Source organism: Brachionichthys hirsutus, chromosome 5 (assembly GCF_040956055.1).
Source record: "Brachionichthys hirsutus isolate HB-005 chromosome 5, CSIRO-AGI_Bhir_v1, whole genome shotgun sequence".
Taxonomy (NCBI): domain Eukaryota; kingdom Metazoa; phylum Chordata; class Actinopteri; order Lophiiformes; family Brachionichthyidae; genus Brachionichthys; species Brachionichthys hirsutus.
In genome coordinates, this window is record NC_090901.1 from 10,320,040 (window position 1) to 10,344,567 (window position 24,528).

General features: G+C 44.5%; 2 protein-coding genes across 2 annotated transcripts; both read right to left on the reverse strand.

Annotated features, from left to right (window-relative positions):
- Window positions 1-68: 68 nt before the first annotated feature.
- Window positions 69-14,208, reverse strand: aass (aminoadipate-semialdehyde synthase). Its single transcript, XM_068739237.1, has 23 exons — window positions 13,990-14,208; window positions 13,393-13,569; window positions 12,949-13,033; window positions 12,444-12,511; window positions 12,218-12,364; window positions 12,053-12,131; window positions 11,348-11,475; window positions 11,002-11,150; window positions 10,696-10,818; window positions 9,493-9,604; window positions 9,230-9,289; window positions 8,927-8,994; window positions 6,987-7,108; window positions 6,693-6,822; window positions 6,453-6,563; window positions 5,931-6,039; window positions 5,469-5,609; window positions 5,214-5,381; window positions 4,751-4,846; window positions 4,069-4,184; window positions 1,953-2,041; window positions 1,698-1,874; window positions 69-1,594 (listed from the first exon to the last, which is right to left on the reverse strand). Exons 1-23 carry the CDS (start codon window positions 14,206-14,208, stop codon window positions 1,476-1,478), a joined length of 2,793 nt encoding a protein of 930 aa, XP_068595338.1. The 3' UTR covers window positions 69-1,475.
- Window positions 14,209-19,677: 5,469 nt separating this feature from the next.
- fezf1 (FEZ family zinc finger 1) lies at window positions 19,678-23,347 on the reverse strand. The gene is made up of 4 exons (XM_068738921.1): window positions 22,526-23,347; window positions 21,440-21,574; window positions 20,456-20,588; window positions 19,678-19,916 (listed from the first exon to the last, which is right to left on the reverse strand). Exons 1-4 carry the CDS (start codon window positions 23,345-23,347, stop codon window positions 19,678-19,680), a joined length of 1,329 nt encoding a protein of 442 aa, XP_068595022.1.
- Between the last annotated feature and the right edge of the window lie 1,181 nt (window positions 23,348-24,528).

The following is a 24,528-nucleotide window of genomic DNA, read 5'->3' on the forward strand; positions in this document are numbered from 1 at the left end:
GCATTTTTGTCAAAAAACGGTGGAGTTAACATCCCTGCACCGGTACAGGCATCAGTAACGACACAAGTCTCAACTGAATATCAGCACGTCTGAAATCTATGGACTCTGTTCTTGTCAAGCATGGTAAGAATTAATGTTTATTATTTCATAGAGTAAGTTTTTGGTGGCATTATGCGTTAAATTACTCCGTTTGTTCCGGATCAACATCCAGTAGAGCCGTAGTTTCATGACTCTTGCTACATCGTACTTACACAGCCTATAAGTGTGATAGGCTGCAACTATTTCTGATTATATAACAATAGTTTACAGAAGAAAATGTTAGTAGAACTTACTAAATGTAACTTTATAGTTTACTCTATGGCCTAACGATCAATAACGAGTCTAGATTTGTACATTTGTCTAGAAAACTAAAGCAGAATTTATCCATTCTCGAGGCCACGTGGAGGGCGGAGTGAGGAGTGACCGCTTTGTGTTCAGAAAGTTAGTAAAAGACGCTGAGTTGTGTTGCTGTGCAGTCAAGTTTGATTTTACTTTGAAGATCTGCAGTAGCTCCTCGACCCTGACACGGTGCAGTTAATGGAATTCGTTTTGTGGAGCTCAAATAATTCTTCTTTTTCTTTCAAAGAAATTTGTCTCTCAAAGTTGATTAAACTATTATGAAGGCTGTAGTGTAGTGTGCACTAAACGGCTTTAAGTGTTCAGTGAGAATGCTTCAGAAACTAAATGCATTGAAAAGATACACTAATGAAAGCTACGTGGGAAAAAATATATATAAACTCTACAATATAATCAAATCATCCATCTTTAAGTGAATGAATAAAAAAACATGACAGCCTGAACATCCTTAAAAGCCAAGTTGTACTGTCAAAACAAGCTTTTATAATCCTCTCAAAAATGAAAGACAAAACAAGCACAAATAAAAGCCACCTATTTATGTTAAGCAAACCAACATCTAGATTAATGTTGAAAGAAATGGAACATAAACGTGGAAAGTGAATGCCAGCTGAGCTTCGTGAGTCTGCAGGACGTGCGACACAATGGCAGCCAGCACGATCCTGCAGGCGCGGCCGGGTGGATGGATGGAGGGCGACGACGCACCATTGGTCTGCTGGTGCGACAAACGTCTCGAAGCGTGATCGACGTCTTTCTCGGTCTTTCACATTTCGAGTGCGCCCGTTTATTGAATGTCTTAACGCAAAAACCAGTGTTTAGACGGCTGTCATTTCAAACGATGGGAAAACAGACAGCAGGTTTAGTTTTGCACACCGGCCGGCAAATTTAAAAACACGTCATTCAATAAAACATTTCTCACAGTTTGCACGAAGTGTTCAAAACCAAACATACAACTCTTCACGTTTACGATCAGGGGTCGAGGAAATAAAGCTAATCACCACAAGCTGCCTTTCTGCATTTAGAGCGACGACGTCGTTTTTAAACGACGGCCGAGGTCTATTCTCTCTCCGCCGGCGTCGGCTTCACTCCTGAAGGGTGCTGCTGGACATGAAGTGAAATCCCTCCTCCTTCAGCAGGGTCAGCACCGGCCCGTAGATCTCCTTCTTCATCGGAAGCACCAGACCCTTTGCACTGATCTCGCCTGCATAGAGATAATTAAAATAAAAAAGGTTTAAATGGCCCTCACATATTAGCTTTACAAACGTACAGTAAATGCAGCGATAACCTCGACTGACGTCACTGACCATTAAGGAGCATGCGAGCGGCAATGGCTGCTGGGTATCCCACACTCCTGGCCATGGCGGAGAAGCCGCTGGGGTCGCCGTACTCCACCAGGGTGATGTGTTTGGTCTCCAGCTCGCCGGTAGGATGGCGAAGCCCCACATCGTTTCTCAGCATGACCATGTCTCGCTCGCCTTTATCTGACCACAGGGGAGACAAGACATGAGTACTTCATGTACTAGCGCTATTCCCTGGTGTTCTCTGGATTGGCTCCTCACTATAGGAGAGTTTGGTTTCCAGGTGTTTTGCCAGAGCAGCCAGGACGCTGTCGGCGTGAGGCACCGGCTCGTCGCCCAGCATTCCATACCTGCGCGACACGGACAGAGCAAAACACAAGTTTTACCTCACAGTGGAGCAGCGTTCACAAACGCAGATCACAAGCGTGCAGCGAGACCGCCGCTGCCTCGCCGCTGCCTCGCCGCTGCCTCGCCTTCCCACGTGCATCCTTGACTAAACGGAAGGTGGTGAGCAGCCGCGTTTGAATAAGTGAACAACGAGCGATTGGAGCTGCGCGCCTGTTGCCTCTTTACTCTCGAGCAAACACGGAAGGCGGATGGGAACGCTTCCAACGGTTCACTTTGACTGTCAGAAGTATTCATGTTTGAACGACAACAAGCCACTCTTCCCTTCACTGCCGGCGGAACAATGGCAGCACGGGAGCCTTGGTCTGAAGAGACTCTTGGAAAAGTTGATTTAAATTGAAAAGTGTGCACTTCAGGGATCCTCATTATGGGAGGGACGTAGAAAGCATGTATGTCGAAGAGGAGCAGCGGCGGCCTTGTTCTCGGCCCAGCATTCAAAAAGGAACAGCCGCTAACTTTGAAGGGCAGCAGACGACTTTTGCTTCCTTCGGGCTTTGCTTGCATTAACATCTCTACTTTGAATGTTTTCCCCTTCTCTGCTACTCCGAATCATTTTTTTATTATATGTCACTGCCTCCTCTGCTTTGCAGGATCTATTCTTTAGCATCTTGTAGTATGGTTCCGATGTAGAACGCTACATCGGAACCATACTCAAACTGCTGAGAACTCTAAATACTTTGGGGCTCTGACTTGATACCAGATTCAACTCGAAGGAGCACGTGGAACAAATATCAAGCAAAGCGAAGGTCAATTTCTCTTCTGCCAGTCAAAAGCCTGTTGTATAAATCCACAGCGCAGCCTCTCTGGTATATTAACATCCTCCGTCTCACTATTAACTTCTCTTGAAGGGTCAGGGCAGCAGTCTATTCGTAGAGCTGAATTTAAATACACCGATCACAATGTGATATTTAGTCCTACCTCCAGTTTGCACTGAACGTGGCAGAAGAATAAATACTACACTGCTTACAAATGGAATGACCTTCACAATCCATTGAATTCTTCTCATTTCATTCAAACATGTTAAAAAGGTCAAAGATCTATATTCATTCACATTTGTAATTGCTTTTCTAAACAGAGAGAGCAGCGCGTACGCGTCGGACTCGTGTCTTTATTATGTTGAAACTGCATTTCATCTTTTGCATGCAGACCCGTCTCCACAACCGGATGCAGATCTCACCGCGCCCGTGTTTTAATTAAGGTTTACCGTAAGTCTTTGGAGGACAAGATCGAGCAGAGCGCGAGCTGCCGATTGACAAGAAGACTTAAACGCAGCATTCAGCAGCGCTGCACGGCGTGACAATGCTACACATTTTTTTTGTAGAATGTTTAACTTTTAGGACTTTCTGTCCTGTAAATTGGTAACAAGTCATTTCTAGATTGACAATTTTCCATTGAAAATAGCCAGAAAGCTGCTGCATTTGAATTGTTCTCCCCTTTTTGAACTACAAAAAAGAAAAGCTAAAACTCCGGACACCTTATTGGTGGTTCAGGTTGTTTTGTTGATAGTTATTTTATTAACGACCACAAACCTTGTGTTTTGCTTTTACTCTTGTGCTGGCAAGAGGCTCAAACCAGGTCTGCGGTGTAATCTGTTGCACAAGTTTTGTTTATTTTCAATAAAACAAGATTGGAATATTGAAGGTGTTGCTGTCAGTTATTTAAAATGAGAACTGCTGGCAGGATGATCCATAATCCAACAGCTGATCAGCTTCCGTGTGTCTATTGAGAGAAGTAGTCTAGAGAACTTTGATCCTGAACCCTGTAGGCTTATAGCTTAAGCATTAGATATTGACGGGACACATCCGAGTAACATTTATAAGTCAAAACTAAAAGAAAACTATTTGAGGACAACTGTCGTCAATCGAAGAGGACAGTCGCTCGTTTCGTCTCCATTCGACACCGCGTCTCGGAAACCGCATCATCGTTGCCGCGAGACGCCGGCTGCTATCCGGGGAGCGCTCGTGTGACTCACCATCTCAGGCCGTCGATGAAGGAGTCGTCCTTTGAAGTGCGTTCGTATATGGCTTCTTCAAAGGCACTCTGGGGGATGGAGGAGGACAATCCCATCTGCATACAGAGGAGCTCTTTCTGTGGAGAGAACACACCCCAGTTTGTCTCCGCAGGTCTGATCACATTCAATCTCACATTTCAACTCTCCTGAAGCTCCTGAGCTGGACTTCATCTCGACTCTCAAAGTCATGCATGGAGATCAGACAGTTCAGCGGCAGCGGAATCAAACGTTAAAGAGGCTCCAGGCCGTACAAACATTTCTCTTTGTATCAGTTCCCATATTTATATTTAATTAAAAAAAAAAAAAAAGCATTGTGAATGTTTTCAGAAAGACGAGGAGGAGGTATTGAAGATAACACATTAAGAGTTGACTCCAGATGGACATTATTCCAAACGTGCAGCGCCGGCTCTTTCATCACAGAGAGATCAATAATGGCCGCAATTATCTGCGGCTAAATGGCGGCGGCTGTTGGAAAACCTCGGCTCGCTCCAGTCTCGATGTTGACAGGCAGCAAACCCAATTCCCACAGTCGCTTCAAGTGGAAAACATGCTCGATGGAAAAAGAGCCAAAACAAATGAGAGACAACAGGAGAAAGAAGCCCTGAGGAAACCTGTTTCCCACTCCTTCAGTGGCGGTTTTTACCCAGGAAACAGGAGGCGAGGTGTGGTGCAGGACGGGACAGGCGTCCTTGTTGATCAGACCCAGTTTGATGAAGCTGCTCATTGCCTTGGAGAAGCCCTGCGGGACGAGACACTCGGTAAATACTCTGTTTATGCTGTGGTTCCACATTCTCTTCCTGAATGCTTCGTCTATTCCTATACATTTATATCTCTTTACATCTGTGCAGCTTCCAGCAAATGTTGACAGTGTTTAAAAAAACGGCCTGGGGTTACCGAGACATTCAAATCGGGTTTGTGGGAAGAACCGGTATTTTCCTGCCGACACAGAGGGACTCTAAAATTGTGAGTTTTATTTAGATCAAAGCGTCTCCATTTGCAGATAGCAGAAACACTATGCAGGTGTTTCCTTCAAATTCTCAGCCTTGGAGAAGCATCTAAAACAAAAAAATGTGTATATATATAAATATGTGTGTGTGTGTGCGCACCTTGAAGCGCAGCGTCCCCCTCAGCACTGTGCGTGCCGCCTGGATGTTGTGACATTCCGTGTAAATGGTGCTGTCACGGTTGGGAAATCCTTCCAGGTTGAACCCTGGGAAGAAATCCATGGGTTCTGCAGAGTCCATCAGGGCCCCCCCGGCCGGGATGTTCACCACCTGAACACACAAGCACAAGCAACCGGTTTCAGTCAAGGGCAGATAAAACCGAAAAGCATGACCATCAATCACTGGAGGCCACCGTACCTTGTCGTCTTTGAGAAAGACGGCCGGGTTGACGGTGTTCAGAAGGACGCCGTACGGGAACCAGCTGAACTTGTAGCGAAGGGGATTGTCTGAACACTCGGGAGCAGGAAGACCCCCGCAGAAGGAGACGTAGGACTCCACCTACATCATGGACAAAGCAGGAGCTCATTTATTGATGCGATTGATTAAAAGTGGTCTGACAATAACCCCGTTCGATTGATTTGAGCACTTTATATTAAACGCCTGGGCCCTGAAGAGGCGTTATTTTTTATAGCAATCTGCCACCAGAGAGCCAGACTTAGAATGCCCAGCCCTCCAAAAAAAACGCCACATCAGCAAGAAGACACAACCCTGAGAACACGAGGACTGAGTCCGATTGATGGATCGATACGGCTGTGAGTGTTCAATCATCGTCGCTGGCACACAAACAAACACCCACTCTGTGTGTGTGTCCTGACTCACGGTGCAGCCATCAGCTTTGGCCTGGTCGATGCACTCCATGGCCAGCATGTGATCAATACCCGGGTCCAGTCCCATTTCATTCACGATGGTGACACCGGCCTCCTCCGCACTAACGCACACAAAACAAAACAGTTGTGAGTGCGACGCATTCTTGTGCGCCGTTTATTTTCCGTTATTCATCCATGTGCATTATAATTGTGACTGTAGATGAAACTGATTCCTTTTTGATTGGATCATAACGCCGACGTTTGATATGTTTTCCATTTCAACTGAAGATCCCGTAAATGCGTTTTAAGATTCATGAAAACGTCGCTTTGCATAATAAACTGTTTCCAAGAAATGTTTTCTGTTTCATTAAAGTTCTTAAAAATGACCCCTAACCCTTTCCAATCTAGATAAATCCCTTCCCTTCCTTCGGAGGGTTAACTGCTGGTAACTGAGGAGAAATGAGCCCATTAAAAAGCTTGTGATGTCATAAACTGATGCCGCCAATGGAAGCGCTGCAGAGTGCTCGGCAGTCACCTGCTGTGCAGCTCCCTCATGGCGGGACTCAGGTAGCTGGCCGTCAACATGTTCACTTTTTTCTTGATGCAGACCTTGGCGATGAGAGGGTGCAGCGGAGGCGGCAGCATGCTGGGGAGCAGCAGAGGACGTTAGCAGACATGAGCATCCGGATGCGTTCCAAAAATAAACAAGAAAACCCTCCCATGATGGCCTGGTTCCCATCGTTAGACCTTTACTCGCCCACGTTTAACACCGTACCTGATGACCAGGTCGTGGTCTTCGATCAGTGAGTCCAGGTGCCCCTCCTGGCTGGTGACGTCCACCATGATGGCGATGGTGTTGGGATATTTGGCTGCGAGGTCTCCCGCTTGCCTCAGAGGGACCGAACCTGAACCGAGAGGAGAATCCGCAGATGAACGGGGGTCCTGAACTTTAGAATTATTAGAGCAACATTCTTCGGTAACGGAAAGACCGACATTGGCGACTGTGTAAAGTAGCTCTGAAATATTGGTTGTATGTTTTCAGGACTAGAAGTTTGTAAAACGTGCTCACCAATAGTGACCTGCGTCTTCTCATCGCGAGTCAAATACTCCACGACGGGTTGAGAGACATAACCCGCTCCCAGCAGCAGGACCCGCTTCATCCCAGACTTCTTCATGATCTGCGCCTTCTCCCTGGAAGACACATCGTGTTCAGTTCTGGACAAGATGAGATCTGACCCATCGTCATTTGACAAATAACCTTTTCAGTAGAAAAGCAGAGAAAATGTATAGAAGATCTGTGAAATACCATCAGTTTGTTTATTAACTTGTTTAAACTTAGAACATTTACTCATTTTAACACTGAAGTGTTCTTTATCAACTCCGTGTCTCCATTAGCCTGATTACACAAAAGCCACTGCATGAATTTTCCTGTGCGGTTGGGAACGTTTGGCATGTGGCAATGAGGAGCTCATTCCGAATTGGAGTGGATCCGGATAAAAGGTGTGCGAATGCACGTCTTTCTAGCTTATTTAATTCAAGTTCCTTTAAAGAAATAAATAATGAAACAACGACAAGTTTTTTTAAGTGCTGCTTGTTGTTGAATTTAAACTTTATACATACAGGTCTTTGCCAAAAAATGTGCTCACTGTGCGTTTTCTGTAAATAACCGTGGCGCCGATTCTTCTGATTAAATGATGATATAAAAAGTGCATCAGTGTGACGTGAACCCAGAGGAGAGGAAGAGGACGGTAGGCAGGGGTGGGAGGAAGGAGGTCATCCAAAGAATAAATAAATACAATAAGGAATTCAATGAAATCAAACAACCGTGTATTCATTAAAAAAACCATGATATTCATGTTTTTACAAATTAAAAGTCCCAAAAACATGTGTTCATTTATGCACATGTGAAAATCCCATGCGGCTTCATGCATGCTAAATATTAGGATTTTTGCTTAACATTTTATTTAATTTAGGTCACATAAAGTCAAAAGTGAACCAACAATAGTGATTTTTGGTTGATCTACTATTTAACATGAACAGATTGAGAGTTAATATTTACAAGATTTAAAATGAATTATCTTCAAAGTAATAAAAATAATAATGACCGTCATTTCGTGGAAAATTAAAACGTCTTAAGAATGAGTGCAGTAATTTACAGACTCACTGTTCTACATATCGTTAGTACAAATAAATCACAGATTAGGATTGTACAACAGGAACAAGACTTTGACCTACATTTAAAAATTATATGAACAAACTGGTGAATGAAATGAAATGTCAGAGTAAGTTCAGAAGCTGCCGGAGCTTCTGCTGCTGATCTCGGCCCCAAACATTTAACCCCAAGGCGCTGATTTGCATTAAAGATCATCCAAACAATATTACCACCATAATTGAGGCGTCAAACCAAGTGACCTGTGGAGTTAATACCCCGCAGCCACTTGGACTCGCTTTAGCTTTGGCCTAATTGGGCAGGAGGCGCAGTGAGACCGACTGCAGGTCCGACCAGCAGCCAGTCTGCCCACCGCTGAGCACCTCCTCCTTTAATTAAAAAAAAAAAAAAAAGAAAAGAGACGTTCCCTCAGGAGGATTTCTCCCCGAGTTTCCATCTTAAGGAGCCAAACTCAATCAAAAGGATTAAGATATGGCGGCATGGCTTGTCTGGAAAAATGATACAATTAGATGGGAAAACTCATCGCGTCTTAAAGGTGGCCTAGATATGAGCGAGCAGGACTCCTCCACACCAAACAAGAGGAAACAGCAGCTGGCAACTAAAAGGCATAGAAATATTCACTTTAAATTAGTCTCTACTAACTTTAAGAAAGTGTTACAAAGTTAGCGCAGGTGAGAGGTTTAACATGTTGGAGTATGTATTTTGGATCGGTTGCATTAACTCGGAAATTCACAGGATAAGAAATAAGAAATGCATTTAACTACAGAGTGATCCCGAAACACACAGAAATATGCTAAACATTCTGCAGAACATTTATTTGGAACAGAAAAAAGTCTTACCTTCGTTCTCGAAGTTTTTCAATGTACTCAAATTTGGGGGTCAGAACTCCATTTGAGGTGATGACGGCCTTTAAAAACAATTACATTATTAAAAGGGGAGACTTTAAATGTAAAAGAATTATCAAGCATTTATACAATCCGCCAGATGTCAAAGGGTTCACAGCTGGAAGTGTAAAGAAATGACATATCTTATGTGTGCTTCGTTTTGAAAAGAACACAAATGTCAGCACTTTCTAAATTCTTGTGCGTGTTGACAGAACGTTTTCACTAGTTATGGAACTTCAGGATGAAAAAATGACTTACGTCTCTCACTTGCGGGCTGAACTCCTCTTCCTCCAGCGGTCTGGTCGCATCAGAAGGAAGCTGATGATGGCAGAGCATTACATTTACTCGCGTGCACGCCGCCAGCCACATGAGGTGTGGCTTTCTGTTTGTCTTTGTCTCAGTTTGCCCCGAGACACCCGTCGCAGCGCTCTCCCATTAGCAAACTCAACCACAGTCAGAAAAAGGAAAGCGCACAGAACGACATCAGCCGCTCTCACCTCAAACCCCCTAAACCCTCTTACCATCTCCCAGATGTAAGGGAAGAGCCGATCTCCAAAGTACTCGGTGGCTTCAATGGGAAGCTGAGCAGGAAGGTTGTCAATGGAGCACATGAGGATCCCGTTTCCCTCCACACTACGACAAGAACATTGCTATTACCATGGCAACACAAGTGCTTGTCTACGGGGTCCATGTTAATCATCAACAATACATTAAACAAATAGAGATGGATATATGTTCAGAAATATTCTGTTGGAGTGACCGGAAAATCGAGAGCTCCGCCTTCTTCGCCACGACAGACCGAGGCAACGACTGCATCGCTGCATCGATCCTTCCGTCAGTCTCACGCTCCATCCCTCCCTCACTCAAACAATGGACAGTTGAGGCAAATCATAAAACCAAAACTCATCTTAAACCGCCGTTTGTTAAACCTTTGGATGCAATAAATGAGTTTAGAAAAACTATTCTCCTCGTAGTTCTACTACACAAACACAGGAAGAAGAGCATTTTCTTTTTTTTGCTCCATAGATTTAGAATGGGATTGGATAATCTTAGTCTTAAAATGCTTTGGAGAAATGAGCCCCACTCTGCAGAACACCACAGAAAGTGATGCACCAGATCCGATCTACACTCCCCGCTCTGCAGGACTTGGGTACTTCAGATGATGCAGATGAAGGATTCTCGCCGTCCCGGACAGTAACCATTCCTCTGTAGATACAAGCCCGACGCAGCAACGCTAAAGGGGGCATCCCCTCTGCATTTTGTGCGCTGACCTGTACATGTGGTGTATTTTCACTTGAGTGCACAAATTGTAACCGCATGATCTGCTTTAACCGGATCATTTTCACATCTAAAAAAAAATTATTCTCCATTTATGTTTTGCATTCTTTCATTTTTCATAGATGAGAGCTTTAGCACAAACCCTCATTGCATTTAATTTACCGTACAAGCTAGTTTGCCCAGAACAAATAATCCACTCTGATGCATTTGTGTGTCAAATGCAGCTAAAATGAAATGAGGCAAAGTGTTCAACATTCGTTAAATATCTAATATACTGTAAAACGTATGAAAAGAGTCCGGCATGCAACTAATAAAGAATTCGTTTCTGTGATATGAGAAGCCAAACATCCTGCAATTTTACAAAATAAATGGTGAACCTGTAAAAACAAAAACCAGTTCACAGGTCGGAGAAGAAACGCTGAGCCAAACAGAAATGAGCGCCGTACCTGTCGTGATCGATGTGCTGGTCAGCATCATATATACAGAAAGGCTTATCTATGGTGGTGCACTCGGTCATGAACTCTATAGAGCCCCCGGTGTCTGCAGATATGTCACAGATGGCCAGCAGTCTGCGAGCAGAGAACAGGCGGGAGGTCAGAGTGCTCTGCAAACAATGACCCCTTTGACGCTTTATTTCATGCTTGGTGTCGGGCGCAGAGTCCGACAGCCATCTGTGAAGCTGCAGACGGCGAAAGTGAAGACATGGAGGACATGATTCGGTAGGCGATCAGAGTCTAAGACGTTAGCCTGACCTGTGAGGCAGCGCCGGCGACCCCTCCGTGGCTGCGCGCGACACTTTGACTGGTCTTATCAGCTTCTGGGCATCCAGTCGTCTGAGGAGCCGCGGGGTGAGGGGGTCCCAGTAGATGCCATTGATCAAACAGCTCGTATAGGGCGCCACCTGTAGTCAAGGTGATTGTTGCTTTGACGATTCAGATCTTGGCACGCATTTTTAAAAACAGCAACAAAACAAACAGCTTGGCGGACAATAGCTGAAATGCATTACTAGGCCTCTGATTGGCTAAAGGGAGCAGCTGGGAGTTTGTGCCGTCTAACCGGTTAGTCCAGGCAGCGGCGGCGGTGGCGAGGCACACTCACGCTAGTCCTGAAGTGTGAGGTGTAGCGTTCCGGGTGGTTCTCGTATTCAATGGGGTCGTAAATGCCGTCACTCTTCCTCACGAGGTGGTGATGTCGGCTCAGCACGGTGGCGTAAACCTTGTTCATATCTTAAGAGAAGAACGACAGGCGTGCGTAAACGATTGCAGACGGAACCACAGCACCGCGGCCGGTCGACATCACGCCCAAACACGTTCGTGACATCCGTTGTTTCCAATCACAGAATCTTCACCTGCCCCGTTTAAACAAACTGTTACCGATTAAGCTAACCTGACCTGAGGTCTTTAGTGTTCGCCAGAATGTCAACTGTAACCATGGTAACCTGATAACCGCATATTACCATGGTAATTACTTGCTGAAATGGTGACCTCATCCACTGGAGTAAATATGCTAGCACGCAAACTCTCCTAGCATGAAAGCATATTCACAGATTGGAGCGCTGCCAAGTTTAGCTGATAATGCTCGCTAGCGTTTTATGTGTCGCTCAGTATCCGTTGGTGTTTTCTGATTGGTTGACAGGAGGGATCAAAGCTGCAGTGATATGACGTGGATCCTCCTTTTGCACACACGCACCCATGCGATGAGCCATCAGACGACAGCATGCTAACTTTGATAGTGAACAGATCACGCATAACGTCACAGTAACACCAGAGTGACCCGACCGCAGTAAGGGGAGGAATCTCGTACCTCCCGATTCAGAAACGTCCTTCAACTCATGCGGTTCAACATATTCTACAGGAAGTTCGTTCAGGATGTCTTGGGCTCCCTGCCGGACAAAAGAAGAGGAGGAGGATGAATGGGAAATGTCCCGAGTTCTTTTTTGTGTGAGATGGGCGTAGCTCCGTGCTGTACCTTAGACACGTTTCCGGTACCGGTGAAGCAAAACGTCACCGGGCCGATAGACTTGGGCATCAGCCCCATGGAAACCTCGTACCCACAATCCCTCACCGCCTGGATGGCCTGGCTGACGTTCCTGTAGTTATGAGCCATCCCGATGTGCTGCGAGCGAGAGAGAGGGACGCGACGCGATGAGATCGGAATCACGGGAGGCAAAGGGAGCTTGGTTTTGTTCTCTTACCATGAAGGGAGTGTGGTGCCCGAGAGCCAGGAAGCGCAACCCCAGTCCGTGCAAAATGTTTATCATACCTACAAAATAATTAGTGATTAAATACTAGACATTGTTTTTGCTTTTACCTCGCGAGAAATGCAAAATTTAGCATCCTTTTATTCCCCAACATCTTAGATTCATTAAGCATTTCTTGAATGATTTAACTGGACATCTGTGGTGGTTTTATTTCTTTCTTTGCAAACATTTTACAGCTCTAATTTAGAGTGACGGCTTGCTGCACACGGTGTCCATCTCTCGGACCCGCATCAGTGGAAACTAAATAAACTGCGACGGTTTTTGTTTTCGGGCAGCGAGTACTGCAGACCAAATTTTATTGTGCAAACAGCAAAACCTTGATCACAGCAAGATGAGACATTGACACAAGTTTGACTTAACAGATTAAGAAACAGATTCAACTTTGATCAACACTTGATATTAAGTGTGTGGGGAAAAAAAAAAAAACAGGTTTTCTTACCCGCTACGCCGGCCCACTGACCAAACGCAACGATTCGGAAGCCGTTGGCGTCGACCATCTTCTCATAGTCGATCAGACGCACCTCCTGAAAAGACAAAATTTATTTCATTGTTATTTGTAGTGGATTTTCGTTAAAGGACAGACAAAGAATCTGAAAACAAGAAGAAAGAAACACCAAATCCTGCGCCGTCGGCTCCAGAGTGCCGCGTGTTTGTTTCACCGGATGCGTGAGCTGATCAGCTGACCGCCACTTCCACCCGTTCTTTAATTCAGTTGTATTTAAAGTACTCCCGATACTGGGATCGGTACTAACCCGAGTGTGCCGGAGTCGAGAGTGGCGTGTAACGAAAGGGTCATAAGACGAAAGATGAGGTCATCGCCAGGAATTGTCTGTTACTTTCCTCAGTCCCAAATCGCTACACTTACAGCAGGCTGAACTCTCACCTTGGTCAGCAGGTCATCCAGAATCCCCATGTTGGCCTCCTGCGCTTTGATGGTGTGGGAGAAAAAGGCGTACGTCTTCTTTGGAATCACCTTCTCTTCCGGCAGCCGCTTTACGCCGATTATCAGGGACGCCTCTGAAACATCCTCCTGAATGATGGCCCCCGCCCTCATGTAGTACTGAACACAAGAATGAGCCGACGGAAGATTAGGAATCGGAATTAAACTTTGATCTGCAAAGTAACGCAGGATAAATCTGGGTTTTTACATTTACAAGCAGCCCTGAATGCACCACGGAACAGAGCAGCCCAGCTGATGCAACCCAAGACATTTAAATCGGTTTGACAGCCGAGAGCAAGATGGCTTCTCCGACAAGCGAAAGTTCGCTCTAAAATGACGTTGAGCCCCGCGATGCGCTGCCGATGCTTCCGGGGTGTCCGTAGAAAAGCTGGGCGAGGCTCCAGCAACTCCCGCCAGCCTCAAGGCGGATAAAGAAGACGTGAAAACGAAAGGCCGGGCCGGAGTTCAGACGCAGCCGTGCTGTTTTCGGCACGCATCTATAAAAAGGGGGAAGACATCAGAAGGTTGTCAGCGCCTCACCTTCTCATGGATGGCTCTGCGGTTGGATGGCTGGACCAGGACCTTGACCCCGGCGTTGGTGAGCTCTTTGACGTGGCGCGGGGCCAGAGGTGCCCTCCGCTCCCAGGGGTTGACGTCCTCCCGCCGGATGGCCATGACGGCCCTGTGGTGCTCATGGCGCCGCTGGCCTCCTAGACAGTTCCTCGCCCTCTTACCGTGATGACTGAGGAGTCTGAACATGACTTCAGCCCCCCCACCCCTCACCCCTCACCCCCCCCTACACACAAAGCCACAGGCTTTCTACCATGTATCTTTGTAACAGTCTGAAGGTGCAGGCTGAGAGAAGCCAAGTAATGAATGAGAGCAATCAGAGAGCAGGTTGAGTTTGCTGCTGGGAGAGAGCTGCTGACAGGGGGTCGACCTAAAGAGAGACACAACTCGCCATTAAACAAAGCTGCAAGGTGACATTCAGGTAACACACACGCAGGTGCTGGTAGCAGTTACATGTAAAGTGAGTGACGCACGCCAAGGTTAACTAGCTGTTAAACTAGAGGCCTCTCTAGCATTTAGCCCTGAACGTCCTTGAGGGTCTCACGATGCGGCTGCTCCGATCAAGCTTAGGCATCTGTTTGTGTTATTTAAACAAATCTCTGAACTACTAAATGGATGTTTGGTATCACGTAGCCCGTGGGCCCGCGGCAGTGCTGTTGCACTGATAGCTAGCTAATAATACAAACCCCAAAACCTACAGGGACCGAATTCAAACGTAGTGTAACTCAGATCTGAGTGGGCTTTTTAGCCCAACACTTGCCCTGACAGGCTCGGTTCCGGAATCACACCGAAACGACATCGTTCAGACGTGTTAACGAAAGTGTATCCTGATCGATGAGCAAACACGTCACGGAGCATTAGAACTCACCGTTCTGATCGGTGTTTGGTTCACCACATCGGGTCCTGACGACAAACTCCGGCGACGAGTACAGAACGTTGACACTGGCGCGTCAGCACCGTGTCGAGTGCACAAGCGTGAAGCCCCGGATTGGTGCGTATCGCTTTAACAGAAACCACGTGACCGATACCGGATGTCGTTCGGATGTGCCGCGACAAAATGTAACAAAATGTATCGACTTGTTGCGGGTTTGTTGTCGCTGTGCCGACTGGATTTCCGCTTTGCCCCCATTCATGAATCGTTCTCGGAAATGTGTGAATGAATCCATTTTTAGTGTTGTATTACGGTGGCCCTGAAGTGCAAATCACAACAACAAATCGTATTGCACACAATAAAGAAGGAATCGCGCAAACAAGAAAAAAACACACACACAAATAAGGAATCGCGCAAACAAGAATACAAAACACACAAACAAGAATCGAAATCGCGCAAACAAGAATACAAAACACACAAACAAGAATCGAAATCACGCAAACAAGAATACAAAACACACAAACAAGAATCGAAATCACGCAAACAAGAATACAAAACACACAAACAAGAATCGAAATCACGCAAACAAGAATACAAAACACACAAACAAGAATCGAAATCACGCAAACAAGAAATGAAATCACGCAAACAAGAAAGCTCCAAACCGGAAATGCTAAATATCGGACAAGTCCAAACCGGAAATGCTAAATATCGGACATGAGGGGTCTGGTTGCTGATTGGACAGAAGCACTGTCAATCATTCTGACTTTCGCTACAGGTTTCCCGTAATTGAGCAGCAATTAGTAGCAATTGAGTAGTAGGTAAGAGAACAGCGTGAGATACGAAAATATGTTTTGCCGTCATTGTGGTAAAAAGTTACCCGAAGAAGAACGGCCGAACTATTGCAGTGGTTGCGGCAAGAGACTTCAAGGGATTCTGGACAATGAACCAACCGCATGTCAACTATTGCATCATAAGTGTGTCCCGCATCAAAATTATTACTGATAATGTCTTCGGTGGCAGCCATAATTACAAATGAACTTTCTCAGCAATCAGCATCCGGACCTCTGCATGTCCGATATTTAGCATTTCCGGTTTGGAGTTTTCTTGTTTGCGTGATTTCATTTCTTGTTTGCGTGATTTCTATTCTTGTTTGCGTGATTTCATTTCTTGTTTGCGTGATTTCATTTCTTGTTTGCGTGATTTCGATTCTTGTTTGCGTGTTTTGTATTCTTGTTTGCGTGATTTCATTTCTTGTTTGCGTGATTTCATTTCTTGTTTGCGTGATTTCTATTCTTGTTTGCGTGATTTCATTTCTTGTTTGCGTGATTTCATTTCTTGTTTGCGTGATTTCATTTTTTGTTTGCGTGATTTCATTTCTTGTTTGTGTGTTTTCTATTCTTGTTTGCGTGATTTATTATTTGTGTGTGTGTTTTTTCTTGTTTGCGTGATTTCTTATTTGTGCGCGTGTTTTTTTCTTGTTTGCGCGATTCCTTCTTTATTGTGTGCGCTACGATTTGTTGTTGTGTTTTGCACTTCAGGGCCACCGTACATTAAGGGCCGGGATAGTTTTTGTGGGCAACACATAATTACAATTCATTAACAATGTGGAAAGACAATCCCTGTTCCTCCAGTAAAAATGTAAAACAACTATATATGAATAGGCTCTCATCGTTACATTATTGGACTGCGCCACTGCCAGCAGTGTATTGTAAGCTTCAGTTGTACAATTTATATTTTCTTTAAAAAGAAAAATATTACCAGCAATCTATATTTAAGAAGTCGTTTAAATGGGATTTGAACAATTGTATTTTTCCTTCCTACTATGTTGTGCAGAAATATGAGTAGAAGTTAATAATTTGTTTATTGAACTGTACATGGAAAAACATAACCACTTACCATTTACCTTAACAAAAAAAAGCGTGCAGTAATTAAAGACTGCTTTTGTATCCACTAAAGCGACAGACTTTTCCATATAACGCTATAGTGACGCTTGTTCAACAGGTACAACTTCGGCTTTTAATCTGAAGATAAAACGTATTTCCGGTTCCATGCTGTTTTGAGCCAATTTCCGTGGCGCGTCGGTGCCAAGAAAACGTGATTATCATTATCTCGACTCCCATTCTCACCCACGTCTGGAACTATTTGAGAAGGCGGGGGGAGTTTTTAGTTATTTTCGAGGCGGGTGAGGTTTCGTGCAGCTGCGGACATAGGAACGGACGTGTGAGGAGAACCTTGTTGATTCAGAAGGGTTTGCACAGTTCCCAGGATGCCACAGGATGTTGATGTGGTTCAAAGTTAAAAAAGTAAATGTAGAAATACCTTTTGGATTTAGCTGTGATCATATCTCCGAGCTACCAAAGTTAAAACTTTCATAATTCCAGAAGTTGGATTTAGGCCAACAAACCAAAAGCTGTTAGACACACACTTCAAAGCTTCATTCGATAATGTTCAATAAAAATTCATTTATTTTAATCAAACTTGTCATCTGTCTGTTTCAATCTGTTAATTGACAGATTATATTTACGCTCGCTGAAGGGGAGGCGAGGGTATTGCAATTGGGTCTGTTTGTTTGTCTGTCCGCGCGCATAACTCAAAAACTAGTAACCCAATCGACTTGAAATTTTTACAGAAGCAAGGTTCTGTCCGTTGCTCGGTCCTCCCAGAGAATGGCATTGATCCGGATCTGGATCCAGATTCTAGAATTATTTTTACATCTGGAATTGTGCCTGTGCTGTAACATGGGAGTGTCACTTTAAGAGGGAGGGACACGAATGGCATGATGGGAAAAAGAGTCCAGAAGGTGTGTTGTAGTACGCAGGAGACAAAAATATTACTTGACGGTACTGAACCGAGGACTGTAATCAAAATGTATGCTAGAATACCTGAAAATGTTTTGGAGTAATCACAGTTGCCTTTATTTTATTATCCCCCCCCCCCCTTACGAAGCAGAGAGGTCCAACATAATCTAATCTTCACTGTCACATGAAACTCTTTAAAATAGTGGCACAATTTAAAATAAATATCATAGAACACTTCTTTTTACAATAATCCTGAGACTGAAATCAAAATAAAAACAGGCTGATGAGGAAAAGCCGCTGCTTGTCTTTTTCTGTCGGTCTTGGCCAGCGATGTGGAGGTGAAGCCGTGAAGACAGAGCCGTCAATGCGTGCTTTTTTTCCAGTTTCTTTCACAAATAGTGAACGTTTTAAACCATCGCTGAGGCAGTACATGTCTAGGACACATCAGAATTTCTGTTTTCACCAACAGCATCACAAGTGGGCATCTGGTGGGAGTGTCTGGCCACCTCTTATATACAACACTATGGTAAGCCCAGTGGGTCAAGTAAGAAATGCATCTCTTCACATTGATTAATGTTTATAGAATGAATTACTGTATTGGCTGGAAAATTGTTTGCAATATACAATGTTTTCCCCCCCAAAAAAAAATCTCACAGGAAGTCCATGAGTTAAAAGTACCTCAATATAAAGAAATACTGGATATTGGTGGGTTTGGGTTAGCAAATTGTAAAGCTCTACAAGCCCAGCACTTTTGAATCAGCACGTTTGACCACCTGTTGTCACGTGTCCGGAGATCCATAATTATATTTTTAAAACTTTGTTCAAAATTACAAATCCGAGCCTTTTTTTTAACAATATTTTGGAAAACCTGTGGTTTTTAATACGCCCAGTGTAACTGTAGAGCTCTATGGCACAGAGGAGGGAGATACATTGGCTTTTTGTAAACACACAATTCTTGCTAGAAGACTAAATTCACTGCTGATTTTGTCTTTTCATGGATTTCTTGGCATTGATAATTATCAGACTCGACATAAATCCTGGTCAGACAGGAGTTGATTGGTGTCGCTTCACCTCTGTAGCATCTCTGGTCTCATTTGATCAATCTCACAGCCTGAGATGCAACTGAAAAATAAAAAAAATGACTAATCACTGATGATTAATGCTAAAATAATTAGCCGCCATTATAATATATAAGAGTCAGAGGAGAGGGCGGTTCAAGTTCAGCTTGTCCTCTGTGAAGTGTCCTCAGTCCAACATTAGCATTCAGTCCAGGAGGTCGGAGCTCAGGCCTCACCAGATCATATACCGGCTGTGAGGGGTCACTGCAGGGCCTGGAGGGGTCAGGGCGTGTCCTGATGGCTTGGTGCAGGGTCAAAATCAGTGGTAGGAGTCATGTTTCTTGGGTCTCTTCTGGCTCTCGCATTCATAGGAATTTTTCCAAGGACCAAAATATTCACTAAACTCTAAAAGGCTCCAAACTTTAACAAATTCAGATTAGAGTTTGTTTAAATGTGATCAAATACATGGGCAGATGTAAAAGTGTGTTGCTGTAAAAATTAATCTGATTCAGGCAAAGTTTGTATCAGGTTATAAAATCCATTTTAGATGATGTGGGGGGGGGGTCCTAAAGGGGTGCTGCCCCCCCTCCTTTTTTTTTTTACCTTAAAATGAAAAATGGGCTAAAAGTCATGACATCTCAGTGCGACCGGGATTTTTTTTTTTCCATTTTAAAAGAATCAATATTAAATAAATGTGTCTTAAAAAAGTAATTTTAAATGTAACAAAAAAGGAAATTGTTGAATGTAATGGAAAAACTAATTTGGCACAGGAACTGGTCATTTCAAACGGCGGGGTCATTCAGAAACAAATCTACAGGGTTTGATTAATCTGAAACTTCCGTTGTGTTTCACACCTGACATGGGAGGCCAGCGGGCATGCCGCATTTCTTGTTTTCTTTTTTATATACTTTTTTGAATGAGTCACAGTTCAGGGCTGCGGGGGGGACTGCGGGCTGACGGGGTGGTCGTGCAGCTTCCTGATGTGTTTCTTCAGGTCAAAGTTCCTGCAGAAGCCCTTGCCGCAGGTGGGGCAGGTGAAGGGCTTCTTGTCGTTGTGCGTGTGCATGTGGAAGGTGAGGTTGTACACCTGATGGAACGCCTTGCTGCAGATCGAACACTTGAACTGCTTCTCGCCGCTGTGCGTCAGCTTGTGGTTCTTGTAGTTTCCTGCAGCGCAAAGTCAGAGGAGAGACGTCAGACGATACAACCGGCGGGTTCGGCTGCTGATTGCTTAAAACGGGAATTAATGCTTCCTTGCTTAGATTTCGCAATTAAAATCTGTGGAGAAATATTTTATTATTGTTATTATTATTAGTAGTATTATTATTATTACTATTAATCATCTTGTGACTCATCTTCTGTCCCCATGAAGGAAAATATCAGGAGTCCTGCAAAATGATGCCGAAAGTATAAAACACAAGCAGGAGCAAAGAAAAAAACCCGACAGAATCTGCTATTTAGAATTTGGCTGTGATTTTTACGACTGTTAAATGATTGTTTTTATGTTGTTGCTGTTTAGGAGGGACGCAGACATCATCTGACAGGGAATTAAAATTAGGTTCGGGTCCAGCAGCAACATCCAACAAGCACCAACAATTATGTTAATTATATGACTTTTAATTTAATTGATTAGCATGAAAAAAGATATATATATTGAAGGATGAAATACAAAAAAATAAATATATATCCGCTTCTGTTTTCCTCACCTTTCTGATGAAATCCTTTCCCACAAAACTCGCAAATGAACGGTTTGTATCCCGCGTGGATGCGCGTGTGCGTGTTGAGGGTAGAGCTGCGGTTAAAGGCTTTCCCGCACTGATTACATTTGTGCGGTTTTTCCTGAAGAAATAATCAGAAAAAAAAATACATATAACATCCATCCGACAGGAACATTGAAGGATGTGTTGCGGACAGTCCGGCAGCAGGAGATGAGCAGTGGCGTAAAAGCTGTTCTATATGTTTTTGTTTTTCATTCTTTCGTTACAATATTCTAATAATTACTTCAGGTTTCACACATTGTCAGTGGACACATCTTCTGGGAATGTTGTGGGAGTGATCTGGTGTTTTGGAGAGTCCACGGAGTTCCACAGGAGGAGCTCAAACACAACGAACAGACTGAACCGTGGGCCGACGCGTGCTTCAAATCAGGAAAAAATTTAAATCCATGCCTTTCATTACAAATTCAATTACAGATCTAAAGTTAGGTATTTGTTTTTCCGTAATGGCTCGTTTTAATCAAGAGATATTCTTCTTAAAGGAATTCATCTTAAATGATTACATTTAGATAATAAAGTCACATGCAAAACATTTAAGACTAATTTCCACTGGAACGACCTGCTGCAGCAGTAATCGTTAATTAGGCAGATTAAACTCCATTTAGCAAAGGAAAGGTCTCAAAAAGACTTGCTATCGATCTCAAAGTGATTAATATAGGATTTAAATGATAGCAACTTATCGGCAGAAAAAACTCCCTGATGGGTTTTTTCTTTTTTATTAGAGTTTTAATATAATATAATAATATAAATATACTTGCCAATATGAATATTACATTTTTTAAATGATGTTAAAATGATGAACAGTAAAAAGTGAAGCTTATTAATTAAAAACAACTAATGACGTCATCCCCGGCCAATGAACTCATCCCAGTTTTGAACTGGATCGCTGATCTCTGTTTTACGCGCGGGTCCTACCTGAGTGTGGATGATCTTGTGCCGGCACAGTGTGCTCGCCTGTCGGAATCCTTTCCCGCAAACTTTACACAAGAACGGCCGCGCGCCGGTGTGAACAGGCATATGGCGGGTCAGGTTGTAGTGCGCGTTAAACACCTGAAAGAAATCATAATAATAATAATAATAATAATAATAACAACAGTAATAATAATGGACGTTTATTTTTTTAGATTTTAAAAAAAGGTAAATTTGATTAATGTGTAACATTATATATAAAATTGAAGAACTAAGTACTTTTACAAATGTAATCTTTTCCTGATTTAACCTCTTGGTCTTTACCATTATAGCAAAAAAAAGAAATCAAGTACCTGTTAATGATCAGATTTGGTCTAATTAGATGTAATCATTCAGGGGCCGTTTAATGGGTCGCTTTTAACGCGCTAATGAGAGGCCGTAACCTTCACGAATTTACAAAAAGCACCCAGAAGAATAATTTGCGTTTTATTATAATCATTCATCAATCTTGATTTAGCATTTTAACTGCACTGATTATAGCATTTGTGTCGCGGCTGATTTCGTTGATAATGAGATAGAGCGCATCCAGTTTAAGGGCGTCAGTGACGCTCAAAAAGGCTTTCTGTGGCAGTAAGGGGAATCAAACTGGACGCGGGCTAAAAAATAAAGTGTCCTTAACTAAATATAAAGCAAAGGAAAAGCTACCCTTCCACATTAGAACCAAGAGCAGCTAAAATCTGTATTAAAGGCAGAATTAAAATCAAGCATCTTCCTTTGTTACCATTTAAAGTCGGCAAACTAAATAATGCTAAATAATATAGAAATATATTTCTCTATATCAGACTTATTACAAGGTTTATATGTCAGAATCAAAGTGTTATTATTTAAAAAAAATTCATTTACCCTAATGAAGATCACCTTTCCCCCAGAACAGTTTTTTTTTTAAATCATTAATAATTGAAGTTTTTCTCCATAATTCAGACAAACTCTACCCATGGAAAAAAATGACTAAAGAAAGCCCCAGGATTCGTTTTGTTGAATTCACTAACTAAAGAGTCGGTCTGCGTCTGGACGTGAAATCGGGAGTCTCACCTTGCCGCAAACCTCGCAGGTGAAAACTTTGGGTTTGGTTCCGGGACACGAGCCGTTGAGCCGGGCCGCCGTCGCCGCCGCCGCCGCCGCAGAGCCCTTGAAGATCTTGTCGGTGAGGATCTGGTCCCGCTCCTTCATGTAATGCTGGATCTGGCTCTGTGACAGCTCCTTGAAAGCCTGCGCGCCGGACCCCGGGTACCGATCCGCGGCTTGCTGCACGCCCGGCTTGCTTTTCTCCGCCATGAACGCTTTGTGCCGGGCGGTGAGCAGGTAGGAGGCCATCGGGTGCAGGTTGACCAGGCCGGCAGGTGCGGGACACGCGCCGCTGTCCCCGCTGCAGTTCAGGTAGCACACGGTCCCCACGGTGGGGAAGGAGGACTGGTTCACCACCCGCGGTCTGAACAGTTTGTACTGACCGGCGTTTTGGCTCACAGCGGAGTCCTCCCGTTGGCTTTTGTAGTTTAAACCAAAGCCCAGCAAGTCTGCAGGGGCGGCGAGAGAAGACGCGTCGAAGTGGCCCGAATCCAGCCCGGTGATGCCGAGACGGTGGCCCGACTCGTACCCGAGCGGCACCAGCGGGATCATGCAATGCAGCGAGGACGCGCAGACTTCGGGCTTTCCCACGGGAGGGGACTGGAACCTGCTGGGGAGCGGCATCGACTTGGGCTCGGGCGTCCTGGCCATAATCCGGTCGATGGAGAAAGCGAGAGTCTTGCTGCTGCTGCTGCCGCCGGAGGTGAGCGTGTCGGAGCCCGCGGGCCGGCTCCCGGAAGCCATGGGGGAGGCGAGGATCCCCGCTGGGCGGCGGAGAAGACCGTCCATCAGCCCCGCATCAACCGCGCCGCAGCGACAGCAACGAGAGGACGCTGGAGGGAAGCCGGGGGTCGTCCTCACCGGCCCGGAGGAGAGCGCAGCATCCGCCGGCGAACCCCCCCCCCCTCCCAATCGCCAGTCCCGCTTCCCCTCCTCGCGTATTGACTCCAACGAGGGCGGCCACGTTCGCTCGATAACGGCGTGTGGAGAGCCGAGACCTCGTCGATCGTTATCGTCCAGGAAGGAGCGCGGAAAAGGAGATAATTTGTTCAAATCTACTCCGTCGATTTGCTACTTGGAACTGTCAGCGACGGAGGAAGAGGAAGAGAGGAGGAGGAGGAGGAGGAGGTTGCTCCTTACTTGGCAGGACTCCTGCTCAACTGGAAGATATTTGGTGAATCCCAGGTCCCCTTGTGGCTTCGCGTGACATCATTTTCCCCCTCATCGCAGACGCGCAGCGGCCGCGAGGTCAGGAGCGGTGAGAGTTTTAGATCAGATTTAGGACGCGTCTTTTACGCACGCCTCAGAAAGTCCTGTGGGTGAACTTGAGATGGAAAAGGGGATCGAGATATTATAAGAAAATACATTTCAAGCCATCGATCTTAACCTTGGTGGTGGTTGAATCTCTGAATCGAAAGATTTGTCTCCAGCGTTTTTCTTTTACGCACCAGATTTTTCGATGCCAAAATCCGCCAGCGGCGGAAGCATTTCATAAAAAAAAAATGCAGCCATTCAGCTCCTTGTTCTGCACTTTTTAAAATATAGTTTCACCGTATTTATTCAAATTATCTGTAATAAAAAGGAATATCATCAGGCTGCAGTAATGGCAACCGAACCCACCGCGCTGTCTGACATCCGGAGTCCCCGAGCACCGCTCGGAAGCTGCTCCGGGGATCAAACACGCAGGACAAGTTTCGTTGTGCTCAACTTAGAATGCTCAACAGTGATGGTGTGTTTAAAACCAAACGTAAAATATTGTAGAAGCTATAATACGATTTATTCAAAATGTATTTATAGTTTACAACCTTTTAAACCATCCATCAAATGTTTGAAGGCTCATGCTATAACTAAAGGCCGACATTATTTATAGATATATATATATATACAGGAAAAAACTTTTAAAAGAAGCAATTAGACAAATAATTAATTTAAAAACTAATTTGAACGATGTTATATATAGATCAGAGGCA

What these genes read in the sequence shown, in the direction of transcription:
- aass (XM_068739237.1), bottom strand. Translation starts at nt 14,208, where the DNA reads ATGTTCAGACTCCTCAGTCATCACGGTAAGAGGGCGAGGAACTGTCTA. An exon ending in TGGATGACCTGCTGACCAAG is followed by an intron (nt 13,034 to 13,392) that starts GTGAGAGTTCAG and finishes TTGTCTTTTCAG; the next exon opens with GAGGTGCGTCTGATCGACTA. An exon ending in GTACCGGAAACGTGTCTAAG is followed by an intron (nt 12,132 to 12,217) that starts GTACAGCACGGA and finishes TTTGTCCGGCAG; the next exon opens with GGAGCCCAAGACATCCTGAA.
- fezf1 (XM_068738921.1), bottom strand. Translation starts at nt 23,347, where the DNA reads ATGGACGGTCTTCTCCGCCGCCCAGCGGGGATCCTCGCCTCCCCCATG. An exon ending in CCTGCGAGGTTTGCGGCAAG is followed by an intron (nt 21,575 to 22,525) that starts GTGAGACTCCCG and finishes GATTTCTTTCAG; the next exon opens with GTGTTTAACGCGCACTACAA. An exon ending in ACAAGATCATCCACACTCAG is followed by an intron (nt 20,589 to 21,439) that starts GTAGGACCCGCG and finishes TTATTTCTTCAG; the next exon opens with GAAAAACCGCACAAATGTAA.